The 19,638-nt window shown below is 44.8% G+C and overlaps 2 protein-coding genes across 2 annotated transcripts; one reads left to right on the top strand and one right to left on the bottom strand.

The window, feature by feature from the left end:
• Positions 1-5,034: 5,034 nt before the first annotated feature.
• On the bottom strand, positions 5,035-11,011 carry tmem231 (transmembrane protein 231; the record flags this gene model as incomplete). The annotated part of the gene is made up of 7 exons (XM_080545345.1): positions 5,035-5,197; positions 5,376-5,493; positions 6,622-6,703; positions 7,561-7,704; positions 9,072-9,200; positions 9,869-10,035; positions 10,873-11,011. 7 exons carry the CDS (start codon positions 11,009-11,011, stop codon positions 5,035-5,037), a joined length of 942 nt encoding a protein of 313 aa, XP_080401471.1.
• A 907-nt stretch (positions 11,012-11,918) lies between these two features.
• gabarapl2 (GABA(A) receptor-associated protein like 2) lies at positions 11,919-18,784 on the top strand. Its single transcript, XM_080545349.1, has 4 exons — positions 11,919-12,035; positions 13,344-13,399; positions 15,361-15,533; positions 18,564-18,784. The coding sequence occupies exons 1-4, from the start codon at positions 12,002-12,004 to the stop codon at positions 18,655-18,657; spliced, it is 357 nt and encodes a 118-aa protein (XP_080401475.1). The 5' UTR covers positions 11,919-12,001; the 3' UTR covers positions 18,658-18,784.
• The last annotated feature ends 854 nt before the right edge of the window (positions 18,785-19,638 follow it).

Raw genomic sequence — 19,638 nt, 5'->3', positions numbered from 1 at the left:
TGTGTGAATGGGTGAATGAGAGGCCGTTGTAAAGCGCTTTGGATAAAGGCGCTATATAAGTGCAGTCCATTTAGTACATACTGGGAAGCTGTGCTCTCTCCAGGACTGCTGTGTGTGTGATCCCGTCCTTCCAGGTGATGCCCAGTATGCGCCTCAGGCAGCGCAGTTTAGCCTCCGCTCTTGATGTGAGTGTGGGGGTCCAGGCTCTGTGTCAGCTGGGAGTTGTGTTGCCATTGTCCCATACTCTAGCTGTGACCTTCCCAAAAGTAGAGGCCGCCGCTTTTCCGACGCATCGAGTGGCAGAACTTTGGTGACATTGGTGGACCCAAGGTCAGTGAAAATGCTTCCAGCTTCCAGTGTAGTTGTGTAGTTGTTGATGGCGATGGAGGGAGGGTTTTCAGTGCCCTGTCCCATCTCAGGCTGATGGTCAGGCTGACGGCCTGGCATGCTTGGGTGAACCGGTCCGTGAGGGTTTGTAGGTGCTCCTGGGAGTGTGCATACCCCTTCCCGGAACCTGCGGTCCGCAGACATGGGCCTGCTATCCACCCCCCGCACCAACCTACGGACCTTTGGGGACAGAGCCTTCAGCGTGGCTGCACCTACCCTCTGGTACTCCCTCCCCATAGTGATCCGCAACGCCCCCACCCTGGACTCCTTCAAATTAGCCCTCAAAACACATCTGTTCTCCAAGGCCTTTGGCCCCTAGTCAATGTTTCAGTTCTACTTTGTTTGTTTTCTGTTTTGTCTGTCTGATCATTCCCTTAGAATTGTAAAGTGTCCTTGGGGTTTTTGAAAGGCGCTATACAAATTAAAGTTATTATTATTATTATTATTGCTGCCACTGCTGCTCTGTCATCAGCGAACAGCATGTCCCCAGATGATGAATGGCCTGACTTTTGTTTTAGCTTTCAGTCGAGCGAGGTTGAATAGTTTACCGTCTGTCCTTGTGTGTAGGTAGACTCCCTCAGTTGATGTTCCAAAGGCTTGCCGCAGGAGGAGGGAAAAGAATATCACAAACAAGGTGGGCGTTAGTACACATCCCTGCTTGAGGCCACGACAGATTTTGAAGGGGTCTGCGGTGGACCCATCAAACAGGATGGTGCCTGGCATGAAGGGGTGTGGAAGGGGTTAATCCGTTCAACTTCCTTGAAGGGGCTGCTCCTCCTCACAAGGTCAGAAGCTTTCGTAAGGTCGATGAAGGCCATATGAAGTGGTTTTCTCTGCTCTCTGCACTCCTCCTGCAGCTGTCTCAGAGAGAAGGTCATGTCCGTAGTAGATCTTCCTGCTCTGAACCCTGCCTGTGACTGGGTGAAGCTTCTCTGCAAGGACCTGGAGCCCGTTCAGTGCAACTCTAGGAAAGAGTTTACCAGTGATGAAGTAGAGAGATGCCGTTACAGTCGTTGTTACAGTCACTCCTGTCTCCCTTGTTCTTGTACAGAGTGACGCTATAAGCATCTGCGTTTGGGGTCCGGCGCTGGCTGCTGGTAGGCAAACTGGTAGTAGTCACTCTATGAGTAGAGGGCTGCAAGGGAATTTTCCTGGCTACACAGTTTACAGGTTTTTACTTTTGCCTGCTTGCGGCTGTCAGTATGTAAAGCGCATCGAGTCGAATCTGGTGAGAAATACGCTATACAAATAAAACTTGATTTGATTTGCATCTCTCATGTCCTGTGGACAGCGCCTTCCCTCCAGCACAGGCAGAGGAGCTTGTGGAGTTTATGAGGAAGAGCAGAGGAGCTTCCCACACTTTAGGACTGCTGTGATCCCACCGCTGCCTGGTGCCTTTCCACAGGTTAGGCTGTTGATTGCTTTACTTAGCTCCTCAGTTGTTGGTTCCATGTCAAGTTATTACATTTCGGGTTGACGCTCCACATGGAGTGCTGCCTCAGTGTTGTCCCTGGTACAGAGCTCAGACTAATGTTCTAACCAGCAGTCTGGTTGTTTGGGACAGTCAGTGATGGTTTCTCCCTAGCCTGATTTCAGAGAAGCAGTTGTGTGAGGTGTCGGTTCAAGTGCCTTTGTGATGCTGTCATACACGCCTTTAATGTTGCCTGTATCAGCAGCTGATTGGATGTCACTGCAAAGCTGTAGCCAGTAGCTTTCTTCCTTGATGTTCTGAGGGCGTGTAGGGTCTTGTCGTTTGGAGTGCGTTTGTAGTTGGTGAGAGCAACACGTTTCTCTCCCAGGATCAATGCCAATTCCATTGAATTAGCTTCGAATCAGTCGTTAGACCTTCTCAGCTTTTTGCCAGAAATTGTCAAGGCCATGCTGTGCATGCAATACTGCTGGGCAGAACAAGGGGTATATAGGGGCAGATGGGGGAGGGATTCCTCTAGGGCACAGAGGAAGGCCGCAGCTTTGGTTGGATCAGCTGTTTTGCTGCTGTCAATGCGAAGGGCTCATCCTATCTATCTATCTATCTACTCCTCTATCTATCTGTCTGTCTATCTATCTATCTATCTATCTATCTACCTATCTATCTATCTACCTATCTACCTATCTATCTATCTACCTATGTATCTATCTATCTATCTATCTATCTATCTATCTATCTACCTATCTATCTATCTATCTATCTATCTATCTACCTATCTATCTACCTATCTATCTATCTATCTACTCCTCTATCTATCTATCTATCTACCTATCTATCTATTTAAGATTCTATCCATCCAATCAAGCAAACCATTTCTAACTTCATCCACTTCCATAACAAGACTCTCACCTTCTTTTAACTACGCAGCAAATCTCTCTTTGCTAAATCTCTACCCACAATCAAAATACGACAAGTCCAGTTTCTTTTTCTAGTTTTATCCTATATTTACCTAAATTATTGCACACTCACAAGAGGTCCACTCCTGCTCGAGGCCTAGGTATTGCCCAGGTAAGTCCACCAGTGCACAATGTTAGGTAACCTGGTCCTTTAACTTAAATGCCAGTTGAGAAATGGCAAAAATTGCCTTTTGAGTGGCGAAAATGAGAGGACGTGCCCTACTGGTGCCCCTCCAATGGTCTAAACTTGACCATGTGCCCCCACAGTTGAAAAACGTCGCACTAAAGTGCCCTTTTGAGTGGCAAAATTAGAGGATGTGCCCTAATGGCTGCCCTTCCAATGGTCTAAACTTGACCATGTGCACTGATGGGGTCCCATGTTGTGCAGTAGGTGCCCTTTTTTTCTTTTCGCCCCCCCTGCCCTTCAAACAGCCCGAGTCCACCACTGAATCTAAGTATTATTGTTCTCACTTGAGAGTGACGGATAGGGGGAGGACATAAGCTTAGGCTTCATCCTACTCCCTTTCCAACAGTGATAGGTCTGTACTCTTCATATTAGTTATTTGTTCTTTTATTATTTTAAATCATATTTGAAATAAAAGGTTAATTCATTCATTCATTATTAAATTAAGTAAAGGCATGTCTCAGATATATGTTTGTTTTATGTGTACAGTTTGAGTAGTAAAGCTAAATCTCCATACAGAGCGTAAGGATAATATTTGCGTGTGTGGTTACACCCTCTGACTGGAGCGGGGACAGGTGTGTTGTCTCAGGCGTGATGTGGTTTCAGGAGTGGGATGGATGACAGTAATTATTATTTTTTAACAGACCGTTACCAACAAATATTGGCAGTATACTCTGTCTTCATCTGTCTTCTCACTGTGTTTCACCTTGTTCCCATAGGCAGTATGTATGTGTAGTGTTGTGGACAGAACGTTTGACCGCGTACCGCTACTGAGGGTAAACATCCTATGCTAATAATATTAGCACCACGCAGGCAGGCTTAGCAGATCTTTTCATTTAGGAACCCTAAATGAAAACGAATGCTTTACAAATATTCTCCCATGTCATCCATTTTAGATGATGGCACAGACTGTAGGGTTCCTACAAGTTTCAACAAGTCACATTTAAGACCTTTTAGACCTTTTTTAGACCTCTTTGAATATAATTTTAGACCTATTCAGGACACCATATGATAGCTTTTTGTCATCCTCGAGGTGATGAAATTAGGGATTTCACTGCCGTACAGACAAAAAAGGAAGCTTTTTCTTGGTTCCAGCTTGATTCATTTCCGCGTAAATAGATGTGGTCGGACTGATTTCCTTACAGGATCTCATTTTTAAGACCTAGCACCTCATTTTTAGACCGAATAACTGAAATGTAAGACCTTTTTAGGCCTTGTAAATCGGATTGAAGGATTTTAGACTTTAAGGCTTTTTAAGACCAGCGCGGGAACCCTGTTAAAGTACTTAGTATACCTTTTTCCACTTGGGCCAGATGTATGACCATAGTGCAATCTGTTCATTAATGTTTACCTCGACCCCTGACTGTGTTCCTACCCTCCCAACCTCCACCATCTCCATTATCACCCAACCTCCACCATCTCCACTATCACCCAACCTCCACCATCTCCACTATCACCCAACCTCCACCATCTCCATTATCACCCAACCTCCACCATCTCCATTATCACCCAACCTCCACCATCTTCATTATCACCCAACCTCCTCCATCTCCATTATCACCCAACCTCCACCATCTCCACTATCACCCAACCTCCACCATCTCCACTATCACCCAACCTCCACCATCTCCCAACCTCCACCATCTCCATTATCACCCAACCTCCACCATCTCCATTATCACCCAACCTCCACCATCTTCATTATCACACACTCTGAGAATGAAGAGATGAGAAGACAAAACATATAAACGTATAAAATGTATTAACCCAAAAATCAGTCAATACCTATGTACAGTACAAAATGAAACTGATTAAACAACCAAATACATTTCTTTTCTACATTCACAAATAATCACAACTATTCTTTTTTTTGATTTTGTGACATACCCTCAAATGATAATCATTCAATTGTTCATAAACACAACAGGTGTACAATGATTATTAAATTAAGTAAAGGCCTGTCGTAGATTATGTATCCAGTTTGAGTAAAGATGACTAGCTAAATCTCCATACAAAGCGTGAGAATAATATTTGCGTGTGTGGTTACACCCTCTGTAACCCAGGACGGGTCTGTTGGCTCAGGCGTGATGTGGTTTCAGCAGCGGGATGGGAACCGTCCGCAACACCTGGTTCTGAAACACAAATATCTGAATCCGGTTGAAGACCCAGAGGAAGATGAGCAACACGCTGACGTACTGGATCCAGGCAAACTTAATCATCTCCCAGAAGCCCGGCCGATAGGTGGAGAGGATCAGTTAAGGAAACACTGCAGGACGGTAACACATCCATCGTACAACCGGTTTGGTGGCATCCGCCACAGTGTATACTTGGAACTTGGAAGAGCAAATCATATTCAAATTATTGTCAGTATGTTAAGACTTGTTTAATAAGGCATGACCGTACACATACACACAATCACAATAAAGGATATCTGATCATCTCGACAGGATAGCGGATCTGTGCGTTGATCTTGAAGGGAGAACCGGCGGCTCGTCCTACAGTCCAGACTGGACTTGGACACGACAGAACTGTTGTCACTGTGTGGGAGAGAGGGAGAGAGGGAGTGGGAGAGAGGGAGAGAGGGAGAGAGGGAGAGTGGGAGAGAGGGAGAGAGAGAGAGAGGGAGAGTGGGAGAGTGGGAGTGAGGGGGAGAGGGAGAGAGGGAGAGAGGGAGAGTGGGAGAGAGGGAGAGAGGGAGAGAGGGAGAGAGGGAGAGGGAGAGTGGGAGAGAGGGAGGGGGGGAGAGAGGGAGAGTGGGAGAGGGAGAGTGGGAGAGAGGGAGTGAGGGAGAGAGAGAGGGAGAGTGGGAGAGAGAAGGAGAGAGGGAGAGAGAGGGAGAGAGAGAGAGGGATGGAGGGGGAGAGAGGGAGAGAGGGAGAGAGAGGAAGAGATGGAGAGAGGGAGAGTGGGAGAGAGAGAGGAGGGAGAGAGGGAGAGTGGGAGAGAGGGAGAGGGAGAGTGGGAGAGAGGGGGTGAGGGAGAGGGAGAGAGGGAGAGTGGGAGAGAGGGAGAGTGGGAGAGAGGGAGAGAGGGAGAGTGGGAGAGAGGGGGTGAGGGAGAGGGAGAGAGGGAGTGAGGGAGAGAGGGAGAGAGGGAGAGAGGGAGAGGGGGGGAGAGAGGGAGAGTGGGAGAGAGGGGGTGAGGGAGAGGGAGTGAGGGAGAGAGGGAGAGAGGCAGAGAGGGAGTGGGAGAGAGGGAGAGGGGGGAGAGAGGGAGAGAGAGAGGGGGGGGGAGAGGGAGAGTGGGAGAGAGAAGGAGAGAGAGGGAGAGAGGGTGAGGGAGAGTGGGAGAGAGAAGGAGAGAGGGAGAGAGAGAGAGGGAGAGTGGGAGAGAGGGATGGAGGGGGAGAGAGGGAGAGAGGGAGAGAGGGAGAAAGAGGAAGAGATGGAGAGAGGGAGAGTGGGAGAGAGGGAGAGAGAGAGGGAGAGAGGGAGAGACAGAGGGAGAGGGAGAGAGGAGGGAGAGAGAGGGAGAGACAGAGGAAGAGGGAGAGAGGGAGAGAGGGAGAGCAACAGTGAGAAGGGCAGACACACTGTGGGAGTGGTCAGGATAAAACCCTGAGAAATGACTGGGACAATTGTCTTTTTTCAGTCAACCATTCACACACACACACACACACAAAATAAATAATAATGCTGACACTGTAACAGAGAATATCCACTCACGGTTTCTCTCCTGATAGGTTCCAATGATGTTGGCCAGATCATAAGCGCTTACAAACGGACTGGATCCATCTATAACCGAGACCTACAGACAAGAGTACCAAAGAGAGAACATACAGAACTTAACATTTCATGGGGAATAGAACATCCACTGACGTTAGCTGTGTCACCCACTCAGGTGCAGATGCACTGAAATATGATACAAATGTTATACACCTGTTCTGTTTATAGACGATTTAGTCTGGGCGCAATGCGCGGAGGTGTCGCCCATTCCCTCTCCCCTTTTTATTGCATTTTATCCCCTGAAAGTGAAAGTTGTGTAGCAGCCACACCATTAAGGTTTGGAGTCTAAAAGCGCTGAGGCATTTCCTGCTGCTTGGAACAACTTGATGACCTTTGATCTCCTGCGGCTTTCCAAAACATATTGATCCTGATGGGAATGCTTATGATGCTCAGGTGATCTCTGCAGCGACGTGGCAGAGTGACGGAGCTCTAAGCGTTCATGCTTGGGCGTGCAGATGGGTAGGGTAGTTGCTCCAAACCACTTTAACAACAGTCAAATTTCTTGGTCATTAAATTAATGGTAATGTCAGGATTTGGGGGGGGGGAAGCTATTTTGCAGTTTATCTGTGTAGGAGGCAGGCTAATTTACAAGACGGCCAACTAGTGGTTGTTGTGTGTAAATAGCAGCTTCCCATTGTAAAGACTATGGTCATTTGACCCCCGAGGCGGCTCTTATAGTAGGTAACATAGACAAGGCTGTTCTTAGGAGAAAGGAGAAATTAATAAAAACAGAGAGACATTGAGGCAGAGAGAGGGTTAGGGTTAGACAGAAAGAGGGCAGAGAGAGGCTGTGTCTCACGTTGTACACAGTGACCAGGGTTATGGTTAGGGTGTTAGGGTTAGACAGAGAGAGGGCAGAGAGAGAGGCTGTGCTCTCACGTTGTACACGGTGACCAGGCCGCGGTGAGGGAGAGGAGTCCTCTGCTGCAGCCTCAGGTCTCCGCTGACGAACAGCTGAGCTCCAGGAACTGGAGAGGCATGCTGCAGGAAGGCCAGGGTCTGCATCACCACCGTGGACATCCTCTGGAACACACAGGCAGAGAGAAGAGACATATGAGGGCGAACGAGGCAGCAGGGATCCTACAAGTTTCAACAAGTCAAATTTTAAGACTTTTTTTTTTTACCTCTTTGAATAGATTTATTGACCTATTCGCAACACCATATGATAGCTTTTTGTCATCCTCGAGGTGATGAAATTAGGGATTTCACTGCCATTACAGACAAAAAAAGAAGCGAATTGGCATTTTTTTGGTTACAGCTTGATTCATTTCCGCGTAAATAGATGTGGTCGGACTGATTTCCTTGCAGGATCTAATTTTTAAGACCTAGCACCTCATTTTTAGACCGAATCACTGAAATGTGAGACCTTTTTAGGCCTTGTGAATTGGATTACTGGATTTTAGACTTTAAGGCTTTTTAAGACCAGTGCGGGAATCCTGTTGATAAACGTCAAATTCCATTGAACGGGGAAGTGTGTCCAAACCTTCGACTGGTACTGTACACATTTCTTTTATTCTTTTATTTTTTAATGGTGAATGAATAGGGTTCACCCACCTGTTAGAAGGTTTTCTACTAGGCCTACTAAACCACAGGTTTGATCCTGCCCTGCACTGACACACTTGATTCAACTCATTCAGGTCGTTTGAATGGTCAACTCACCACTTACAAAGCCATCAACAACCTGGCCCCCTCCTACCTTGCCGACCTCGTCCCTGGGGTGATGGGGCCTTTTCAGCCGCAGCCCCGTCCCTCTGGAACGCCCTCCCCAACCACATCAGACAGGCCAACATCCTCCCAACATTTAAACAGGCCCTGAAAACCCACCTCTTCAAGCTCGCCTTCACCAGTTAACCCTCTCCCCCTCCCCTTCCCATGTGTCCCCAGCACTACCTCAATTAGGCCCCTATACTTTCTTTTATTTATTTCTTGTTTCTTTTTATTATTACTACTCGATCTTTTCAGTTTGTAAAGCGTCTTTGAGTGTCTAGAAAAGCACTATATATAATGTATTATTATTATCATTATTATTATTATTATTATTATTATTAAAAGCAGGTACACAGCCTATAGCTCTCCAGGAGCAGTGTCACCCCTGTTAGAGTGAATGAATGAATGATATTTATTGTCATGGTAACAGGTACAACAAAATTCAAATGCAAACCCTCGGTGCTAACAAACAAACACAGTCCTAAGATAATAAAAAAAACAAGAATGAGACATAAATAGGGGGGATATAAATAAAAATAGGGGGATATGTGGTCGGTAGACATCTGAGAATGTATCTATAATGTGAACTTCTATACTTCTATACACTATATGGTCTATTCACAGGGGGGTACATAGACAGGGGGGAGTTAGCATGTAACTGTAAGGGAGAGTGCGGTACGTACAAACAGCTGGTAGGAGAAGGTCAGGAGGAGCTGGACGCTGTACACCTGCTCATCAGCCCTCAGGGGAAGTTCCAGCTGGAGGTTCAGACGGTCCAACTTCCCATCCCCGTTCTGGTCTTCCTCTCGCACCTGCACACGTTCAACAACAACCTCAGGGATCAGATTCTTGCGCTTTAAATGAAACTTTTAACCACCTTAACAGGCCAAGAGACTGGAGTGAGTGGTCCCTATAAATGACCTAAGTCAAGTATGAATGAATGAATGAATGAATGGTCTTTATTGTCATTGCTATAGTACAGGTACCAAACAACGAAATTTAGGAGGGGTGGCTCCCCTGGTGTTAGGAAAGAAAAAAAAACTAAAAAAAACACAAGAAGGGAAGGAGCTGGTTTACATAAATAAAGGCTATGTACACTATCCACTATACTATACTGTACAGATAGACGACTAGGGTTGTCATATTGCACATAGTGTTATTGCACATTCATTTAAAGTGTCGCAGTTTGCAGGCTTGAAATGTACATATTTGTGCCTCAGCACTACACCTGATTTTTTCAGTCCAGCAGCTGCCATCAATCCGTCCAGACTGAAGTACCCTGAGGGGGGAGAGGGGGACAGGGTCTGGGGGTCTAGTACCACCTGTCGTTGAGTGTGACATGTGAAATGGGTCAGGTTCTCCAAGCCTACACAATAACTATTATATAACTACCCACACCACTGAAGTACCCCTAGCTTATCCTATCTATCTACCTATCTGTCTATCTGTCTATCTGTCTATCCTGAGGCCTAATGATTACCGAGATAGAAGGGATTCTGAGGTTGTTCCCTTGCAGGTTATTGAAATGTGGAAAGGTGCTCCATGCAACGTAATCGCCGTTGGTGCTGGTGGCGGCGATCAGGATGGTCTGGTACTGGAACCGGACGACCGGCTGCTCCTCATAGGTGCTCCTCTGCACCCAGAACCCTGAAATAAACCAGCATAGGGAGATAGAGAGGAAACATGTTTATAAAGCTCTCACTGGCATAGCACCAGAATATGTGAAAGACCAATAGAGCTCTCAGGTCTTCTGACGCTGGTTTTCTCTGTGTACCACATGTACAAAAGAAGAGATTTGCTGAGGCTGCATTCTCATTTTATGCGCCCAGATTGTGTCTCACTGCCAGTTTACATTAGGGATGCAACCTCAGCACATTATGTTCAAGTCAAGACTAAAAACCCATCTTTTTAATATCGTCTTTAAATGACTTAATAATCAAATTATGATTATATAATGATTGGAGCACTTGGAGCTGCAACGTTTGCAGGAAAAGCGCTATACAAATAAAAGTTATTATTATGATTATGATTATTATATCTTAAGGTTACATCGCAAGGATGCTGAACTGACATGATGTCATGAGATGTGCTGAGCTGAGAAGGTGCTTCAGAAGTCTTCACTGGACATAACATGAATGTGCAACAATACTATGTGCATGACAACCCTTGTGTACATAAGGTTCAGATACAGGAAAAGTTAGGATATGTATAGCATAGCATAGAGTACAGCACAGTGTTTATTGTATAGTAGAGTAGTATAGTATAGTAGATAGTGTATATAGCCTTTATTTATGTAAACCAGCTCTTTTCCCTTTTTTATTTTACCCTTTTCCCTTCTTGTTTTTAGTTTTTTTTCCTAGCACCAGGGGAGCCCCCCCTCCTAAATTTCGTTGTATGGTACCTTTACTGTATTAATGACAATAAAGACCATTCATTCATTCATTCATTCATAACAGAGTTCAACCACAGTGACATGATTAATACCTTGGCTTCTGTAAGCGACCAGGAGAGGTGGGATGTATGTCAGCAGCAACACCATCAGAATAAACAAGGTGGCTTTAGTGCAAACGCTGCTTTTGTACCGGATTAAAGCCGGGTGTGAATACACTTCATAAAAAGCCATTGTTGCAAAGCGAGTAAAAAATGACTTAGGCTCCTCAAAGAAGACAGAAAGTGGTTAGTTAGTCTGCTAAAGAGGATCAGCTAACTGTTATTAGCTATACGGCTAGCATAGATCCCCACACAGGAGATTAGTAGATAGATCCAAAACACACAAAGTCGGTGTTAGAAAAGCAGCATGCGGCTCTGGGCTTCCGGGTTGAGGTTGAAGAGGTCCATTTGAGAAACACAACAGAGTGTTTGAAGACTTCGAATTCTGCAAAAAGGTCGCGCCACATGTCCTTTCTTGTTTAGCTACTTCCGGTTAGTTTGGCGTCTGGACGTTGCCATGGCTGCGTCTGGAGTATGGAGCTATTTTAGTGCCATCAGAAATTGAATTCAGTTTTTCTCAAAATACAATTCAGTATTTTGAGAACTGAATTGTATTTTGAGGAAAACTGAATTGTATTTTGAGAAAAACCGAATTGTATTTTGAGAAAAACCGAATTGTATTTAGAGAAACTGAATTTGAAAACTGAATTAAAATAATGAAAACTGAATTGAATACAGTTCAATCTGTCGAATACAATTCAGTTTTTGCTCAGATTCAATTCAATCTGTCAAATACAATTCAGATCTGTGAAACACAGTTCAATTTGTGCTCATATTCAATACAATTCCATTTCTGATGGCACTAAAATAGCTCCATGACCATAATGGAGGTTGCCATGGCTGCCGCTGCTGGCTTCATGGCAACAAATCGAACGTCGAACGTTCTGTTGTTCCCCCCACGTGCTCTGCGAGATGGTACGACCCGCCAGTGACGTCACCTCCCTGGACCAGACACAGAGCGTTCGATGCCTCCGGTTATATTGTTGACGTTTTAGGTTTTTTTTAAACAACAATTTTTTTGTATTTATTTAAAAACTAAATACATAAAACCGAGAAAACCGAGAGTGTTTTTAACACGTCATCTGTTCATCTCAGCGTCACGTCATTGAAGGATCCAGCAAACATGAAATGGATGTTTAAGGAGGACCATTCCCTCGGTAAAGCAAAGGGGCTTTAAATGGTTAAATGGTTAAATGGTTATGTCACAGGTTCTATTGACATGGCAGCATTTCCTGTATGCTTTCACAGATGTTACTCTCTGTTTTAGGCTTTGCAAATGTCAGGCCTCTTGATTCAGGATAGCCAGCATATATTGCTTGTATATTCCTTTAGATAACAGTTGAGCTGCCCATGTTTAAGATTGGGATCCTGCAGGAATGGCAGCAGCATTTATACGAGCATGATGCATTCTGTTCTCACATGCTGGCTGGCCTCACTGGTTCTGGAGGGACTGAAATGGTGCATGACTGATGCAACACTACATTGCTGCCTTCAGAACTTTTCCTGTGGTCACTATGTGGGTTGGGTTTTCTCAGCTGTGCTCCTTGTAGCCTATGTGCAACAATGCAATGTTGAAAGCATGTAATAAAGCATGGTCACATTAACTCAAACAATGATAACGCCAGGTTCATTTGGCCTATATATCAACCTGCATATTAAGCCTAGTATCATGTATTTTGAGATAGAGACATGTCATATACTAACTAGACACCTAAATTGACTTGTGTCACCATCAAGAAAAGTTCTGCTGTGATATTTCTAGGGCTCTAGTTTTTAATAGGGCTGTGTAATCTAGGCTAATTAAAGGGGCAGCATTGAACCTCTGTGGAGTTATCTCACCTAGTGGGATGACATGGCACGATTATGCCAGAGTCTGGCCGTTTAAGGGCTGTAGCCTGGCCCTCTAGTCTAGTACATCTAACACCAACACGTATAGCCGTCAGTTACATGTAAACCTCACAGTCACTTGTGCTGATGTTATGAGTTATTTATTGCAGTCGTGCTTTCACAAGGAACACTTCTGTTCCCCCACATGTCTTTGGGAGAGGCTCAATTTGGGGGGGTGGATATGCCTACATTGGGGCGGCTGTGTCTCAGGAGGTAGAGTCGCCGTCTAATGATCACAAGGTTGGCAGATCAGCGGTTCGAGCCCCGGCTGGTCACATGTCGAAGTGTCCTTGGACAAGACACTGAACCCCAAAATTGCTCCCAGTGAGCGGGCCGGCCGGCGCCTTGCATGGCAGCTTGCCGCCATTGGTGTGTGAATGTGTGTGTGAATGGGTGAATGAGAGGCCGTTGTAAAGCACTTTGGAGCAGCTTTGAAGCAGCAAAAAAGGCGCTGTATAAGTGCAGTCCATTTACCATTTATAAGCTACTCTACTACTCTTGTAGTAGAGTAGCTTATACCCTGCACAGTATACTCCCAGGGGACCTCATGCTCATTAAACTCCTCCTCTCTTCCGCAGAACACAGATGTGTGGAGTCGGCCAAAATACGCAACAAATACCCTGACAGAGTACCGGTGAGTGAGTAGCAGGGGATATGGAAGGAAGGAGTGAATGAGGGGAGATAGAGACGGAGGTGAAGATGGAGTGACTGACTGTTTGTCTCTGTGTGTCTGAGAGGAAGCCTATAGTACTGACAGCACACTGGAGAGTGAGTGACAGGGAGAGAGGTGGAGATGGAGGAGTGAGAGAAGGGGAAGGAAAGGAAGGTGAAGATGGAGGGAGGGAGGGAGGGAGGGGGGGGTGGAGTGAGTCTTTGTCTGTGAAGCCTTTACCAGTCACACTGACAGAGACACGTTGCCAGACACTGGACACGGTGCCTCCTGTGGATTTGTTCCTCATAAGCAGAACAGGTTTCCTGGTTTCCCCGGTGACCCAGTTGTGTTTAATAGCTCTTCCTGTAAACTCCCAGGAAGATCTGAATGTGTTTCCTCATTCTTGGCGGAGGTGTAGGTTACTAGCCAACTAACCCTGCCGCGACCTCTACCACCCCAGTGTTAAAGAGCCTCCGGGTAGAATATAATACCTATAGAAACGTGATCCTGTATCGGCCCTTTCATTCCGCCACTACGACTAGCGGGATGAATAGGGGACAGAGACACGACTACTGATAAGACGAGACCCTGTCCTGTCCCACTCCCACTGGCGGACTCAGGGGGGGGGCGACCGCCCCTCCTGGTGCCCCCGCGGTTGAAAAACGTCTCTCTTAAGTGCCCTTTTGAGTGGCAACAATGCCCTTTTGAGTGGTGAAAATGAGAGGACATGCCCTACTGGTGCCCCTCCAATGGTCTAAACTTGACCATGTGCCCCCACAGTTGAAAAACGTTGCACTAAAGTGCCCTTTTGAGTGGCGAAAATTAGAGGATGTGCCCTATTGGCTGCCCTTCCAATGGTCTAAACTTGACCATGTGCAGTGATGGGGTCCCATGTTGTGCAGTAGGTGGCCTTTTTTTCTTTTCGCCCCCCCTGCCCTTCAAACAGCCTGAGTCCGCCACTGGTCCCACCTATAGATGTGTTATGATGTCAATCAACAGTCAACTCACTGACCGGTACAGTTTTTTTAGGTCTGATTTATAGGGGACAAAAAGTCACAGATAACCGCTATATCTGTTGTATAATCCTAAAATGTCATCACGGGCTCTTGTCACAGTTGATGTCAAAGTACATCTACCATCAAGAAACTGCACAAGTTTGTTTTGTGTGCAAACAAGGAAAGCTGTAAAAAAAAAACGATCAGAGCCAGACTTAAGTTCCACATACCAATTATGTCTAAAAGTGGACTGTGACGTATGGGGGTGGAAACGTCCTGGTTTGGGGCAGCTTTGCTGCAGCAGGGCCTGGCCAGCTCACCATCATAGAATCCACTAGGAATCCTTTATTGTATCAGAGGGTGCTTGAGGAAAATGTGAGACCATCTGTCCAAAGATTGAAGCTGAAGTGGATGTGGACGGTGTGACATGACAATGAACCAGAACATTCCATATTAAACCCTCCAAGGAATGGCTGAAAAGAAAGAGATGGAGAGTTCTGGATTGGCCAAAGTCCAAGCCCACCCAGATATTAATCCTGTTGAGATGCTGTAGGGTGACTTGAAACGGGCTGTGCATCTAAGACACCCCTCAAACATCACACAGCTGAAAGAATTCTGCATGGAGGAGTGGGAAAACAGTAGATGTCAAGAGATAGGAGACATCTAATTGGGGTTATATCAGCCAAAGGGGGCAATAGCAGCTATCAGGTCACAATTACATCACCTTCATCTATAGATATTGTTTGAAAGAAGATCAAATATTGATATGTCCATATTTCTTTAAAAAAAAAAGAACAAAATATGTCATGGGATGTCCACATTTTGTCACATGACTGTATTATTGTCTCATGACTCTGAGCTGGCTAAATCCAGGTTGGATAGATAGAAAGATTGCATTCAGCACAGATTGTGTGTGTCTGTGCCTAATGAAGTGTGTGTGCTCGTCAGGTGATCGTGGAGAAAGTGTCAGGCTCACAGATAGTGGACATCGATAAGAGGAAGTACCTGGTCCCCTCTGACATCACCGTGGCCCAGTTCATGTGGATCATCAGGAAGCGCATCCAGCTGCCCTCGGAGAAAGCCATCTTCCTGTTTGTTGACAAGACCGTCCCCCAGTCTAGGTGAGAGGATCTTTCATAACACTAGGGCTTATGAAACCACATCAAACAATCACTCTCACAACATTTTTTTTTTTTTTTACTGACTGTGCTTTTGTGTATCTTTTTATGTATCTATATATTTGTGTTCTCTCCATGGAATGTGGAAGCAATTGACCATGAGAGGAAGGGGGAGGTGGACTCATTTACCACTGGTACAGGGTTGTGGCACGAGGCGAAGCCGAGTAGGAAAACCCTGTACAGTGGTAAATGAGTCCACAACCCCCGCCCTCCAATGGTCAGTTGCTTTTCGACAGCCACCACATAATATAAAACATAAATACACAGTTGTAACATTAAATTCAGTTATTTACAATCATTAATCGTATCAGAATACATATAATCCTTCCGCCACAGAATATAGTCCCATTAACAAGATCAACCATTACATTGTAGGTCAGCACAGGTGTTCTTACGTAATCAGATTGATTGGGAGGCGCATTGATACTGGAAAAGCGGTCTGAACTGTGGGTTGTTGGGGTATTTACCACTGTTGCTAGCCAATCAGAATCCAGTATCCAAACATGCTGTTGTAGAAAGTGACTGAGAAAAGCACTATACAAAATAAATGCATTATTATTATTATTATTATTATTATTGAGCTGGGATTCAGTCCATTGCAGACAATGGCATTCTGGAATACCAATTTATTTATGTTTTAGGGCATTTCTGCTTCATTGTATTAGCTATGTATAATACATAGTATTAGAATATCCTGTTTCCCTATTGTCTTGTTACCCTTCCCCCAGGGACTACAGATGAAAATGAGCTCTGAGCTATATCTGGCGCAATATGTATTGTGCATTGTCCCTGTCAAATAAACTAATAATTCAGCGTCTTTGAGCCTCGGAAAAGCGCTATATAAATTTAATAAATTATTATTATTATTATTATTAATAATGATAATAATTGGGATAGAGACAGTAGAGATTGACAGGAAGGAAGGCTGAGAGAGGGGAGGGATCTTCTAACAAGCGCAGTGAGCAAAGCTGCTATCTGTAACGTTAAGTCCTGGCCTGTCACCTATGGGTTTATGGTGTCTTTCTCTCTATCTGCCCCTGTTGTGCAGTCAGGTGTACCAGCATCTTGACTCTTTGTTTTCAAGGCCCATTACACATGTACCCGGGTGTAACTGTCTCAAACCGGACCGCTCTGTCACGCACACAACCCAGTAAACTAACAAACTATTCATTAACAAAAGAATAACAGTGTTGTAATCGGTAAAATCAGCAGTGTAGTTGAGTGCATGAGTGGGAAAGTGTGTAGGCGTAATGTTGCCAATGTGCTGATGCCACCTCTGCCAAGCTCACCTCTGCCAGCCTCACCTCCATACCTGCAAGGACAGCAGGAGAGAATAGCCACACAGGTAACAGGCAGGCAGGCCGGAGAGTGGAGTCACAAACTCCCATAGGGTCCAAGTCCCAGAAGATGTTCCTATAGCCTAGTTCATGTCCTTGTGGTTATTATTGTACAGTACTTTGTCCTTTCTTATAGACTGTTGGGATCATGCATTTACATTTACATCTTTGGCATTTAGCAGACGCCTTATTCCAAAGCGACTTACAATCGATACATTTGACTAAGCAAGTGAATCATCAATCCACCAGTCGTAGCAGGAAGAGTAATCTATTTTGTAACTTTTTTTTTTCTACTTTTCTTTTTTCTTTTATATATAGACACTGGAGAAACAGTACAATGGGGGCAGTAGAAGTTTTAGGGGACACAGTAAAGGGGAAAAGCAGATGCTGGGGGGTAGTAGACGCAGTGCTGGGGGGTAGTAGATGTCTCAGGAGGAGCAGTTAAGGCGTAACCTTACATGCCTTACCCTAGTATATTTCTACACTAGTATATTTACCCAGTATATTTCTTATAGCATATGTAAACATTGACATATCCGTGTGTGTATGTGTGCACGCTTGCTGGTCGGTTGCATTCATGTGTGTCCGTCTGTGTAACTAAAGACCAGGAACATGCGGTTTCCATCTGTGTGAAATTAATCTCCCTGTGAAAGAGGGCATAGGTGTGGCGGTCGCCTCCTCTTTCACTTAATCACTCCTACAAATCTACACCCCAATCACACTCTACCTGGGGCTGGGAGTGATGTTAAACATAGCCTATCAGACACAGCCACCTGCGTACGCATCCTCCAGGTAGACCACACACCTACAGTATGACCTGTCAGAAGGAACCCTGGCGTCACAGAATATTCTAGAACTCTCTCAGAACATTCTGATAGTATTCTTCTAGCATTATGACTGCCAAAGGCCCCTGGCCCTAGCATAGATTACTTTTTATTATGGTGACTGTTGGATAGATGATTCACTTACTTAGAAGAATAGACTTACATCAACTACATTTGTCGTACTACATCACTGAGACTGCCAATGGCCCCTGGCCTGAGCTGGATTACTCTTCCTGCTACGACTGGTGGATTGATGATTCACTTGCTTAGTCAAATGTATCGATTGTAAGTCTCTTTGGAATAAGGCATCTACTAAATGCCAAACATGTGAATGTAAAAATGTAAAGTCGCTTTGGATAAAGGCGTAGAACAGGTATGGGTGTCTGTCGTTGTTGAATAGGGAATCATCTATGTCAGCTCTATACATTCATTTTTCTTTTTTCGTTTCCAGATTATGAAAGTGCAGATTGTATTTAGTGATCCTAAAACTGTTCTTTGTTATATCGAGTGGGCACTTCAACACTTATGCAAAAAAGGTGGCGGTCAAAATGGTCATTTGCCTGACTTGAGAATTGCCGACATACGTACCTTGTCACCAGACTGTGTCACATGTCACAATAGACTCAGGTGTCTCTGAGTTCTGGGGTGTGATTGTGCTTGTGTGTGGCGTCTGGGGATGTATGAATGGATGCAACATCATCATGTGTCTCAGCTCAGGGTGAACAGGAAGGTGTCTATTCTGTACTGTGTGTTGTGTGAACGTTATGGATCATGTATACTCACCATCTATGATCCGTGTCTTTGTGTTCCAGTCTGACAATGGGCCAGCTGTACGAGAAGGAGAAAGACGAGGACGGCTTCCTGTATGTGGCGTACAGCGGGGAAAACACCTTCGGTTTCTACTAGGCCTCTCTACACACAACTCTGGGTTTACACTATCCTCCCATCTCTCACCCCCACCTGCCTCCACTCCCTCAATGCCAACCCATCACCCCCATCCCCTCCACCCCATCACCCCCTCCACCCCACCCCCCCACCCTGCATCTCTTTTAGACAAGCTTGATTGTACCATATAGAAAATGTTTGGCAGCAAGGATCCTCTTAGCATTAAACCTGTTATGAATGCATTTGTATGGCCTGTGTCTATCATATCATATTGTATTGAGACTATAAATTGTACATTTGATTACTTTTAGGTGAAATAAAACACCCTGTTTGGGAATATTATGGCAGTATTATTATTAGTAGTGTAAAATGTGAATTTCAGCTGTGATATGTGTTTTTTATTTATCTTTGTTGTTTGTTTTCTTTATGATCTAATAAGGTTATATACAGTATGAAGAGTTTTGAATATTTTAAAGGTGAGGTAGCTGGATGACCTAACCAATAAAAGCACATAAAATGCCTCATTCTTGCTTCACTTACTTACTTCACAAAAACATCAAACGTTTGTTTTAACATTCATAGAAACAAACACACCATACCCTAGTCCTCCGAATACTTTGGAAGTATTGTTGTTATCCCATGAGACAAATATACAGGAACGGAGGGATACAAGTGAACTAGGAAAAGAAGTTCCAGAAGAAACTTTGTAGAATTGAGTCTTATTTTGGTGTTTGAAAAATATTTAAAAACGGTTTGGATGAGATAGAGAGATTTGCTGGGTAGTTGAAAGAAAGTAAGACCATCAAATGGACCAATACAACATGATCAGAGGGCAGCATATAGGCAAACAGATGAGAGAAGGTTAGATACAGTGCCCTCCATAAGTATTGGAAAAGGGACACGTTTGGTCTTCCTTTAGCTTTATACTACATTACTAAATGGTAAATGGACTGCACTTATATAGCGCCTTTTTTCTGCTCTAAAGCGCTTAACAACGGCCTC

This window comes from Nansenia antarctica (genome assembly GCF_963989245.1).
Source record: "Nansenia antarctica genome assembly, chromosome: 14".
NCBI classification, from domain to species: Eukaryota; Metazoa; Chordata; class Actinopteri; order Argentiniformes; family Microstomatidae; genus Nansenia; species Nansenia antarctica.
This window is presented reverse-complemented; position numbering and strand designations above follow the sequence as displayed.

Bases quoted from the DNA above. Each gene is read 5' to 3' on its own strand.
- gabarapl2 (XM_080545349.1), top strand. From the start codon at position 12,002: ATGAAATGGATGTTTAAGGAGGACCATTCCCTCG. The intron at 12,036-13,343 runs GTAAAGCAAAGG...TCTCTTCCGCAG, and splicing joins TAAGGAGGACCATTCCCTCG to AACACAGATGTGTGGAGTCG. The intron at 13,400-15,360 runs GTGAGTGAGTAG...TGTGCTCGTCAG, and splicing joins AATACCCTGACAGAGTACCG to GTGATCGTGGAGAAAGTGTC.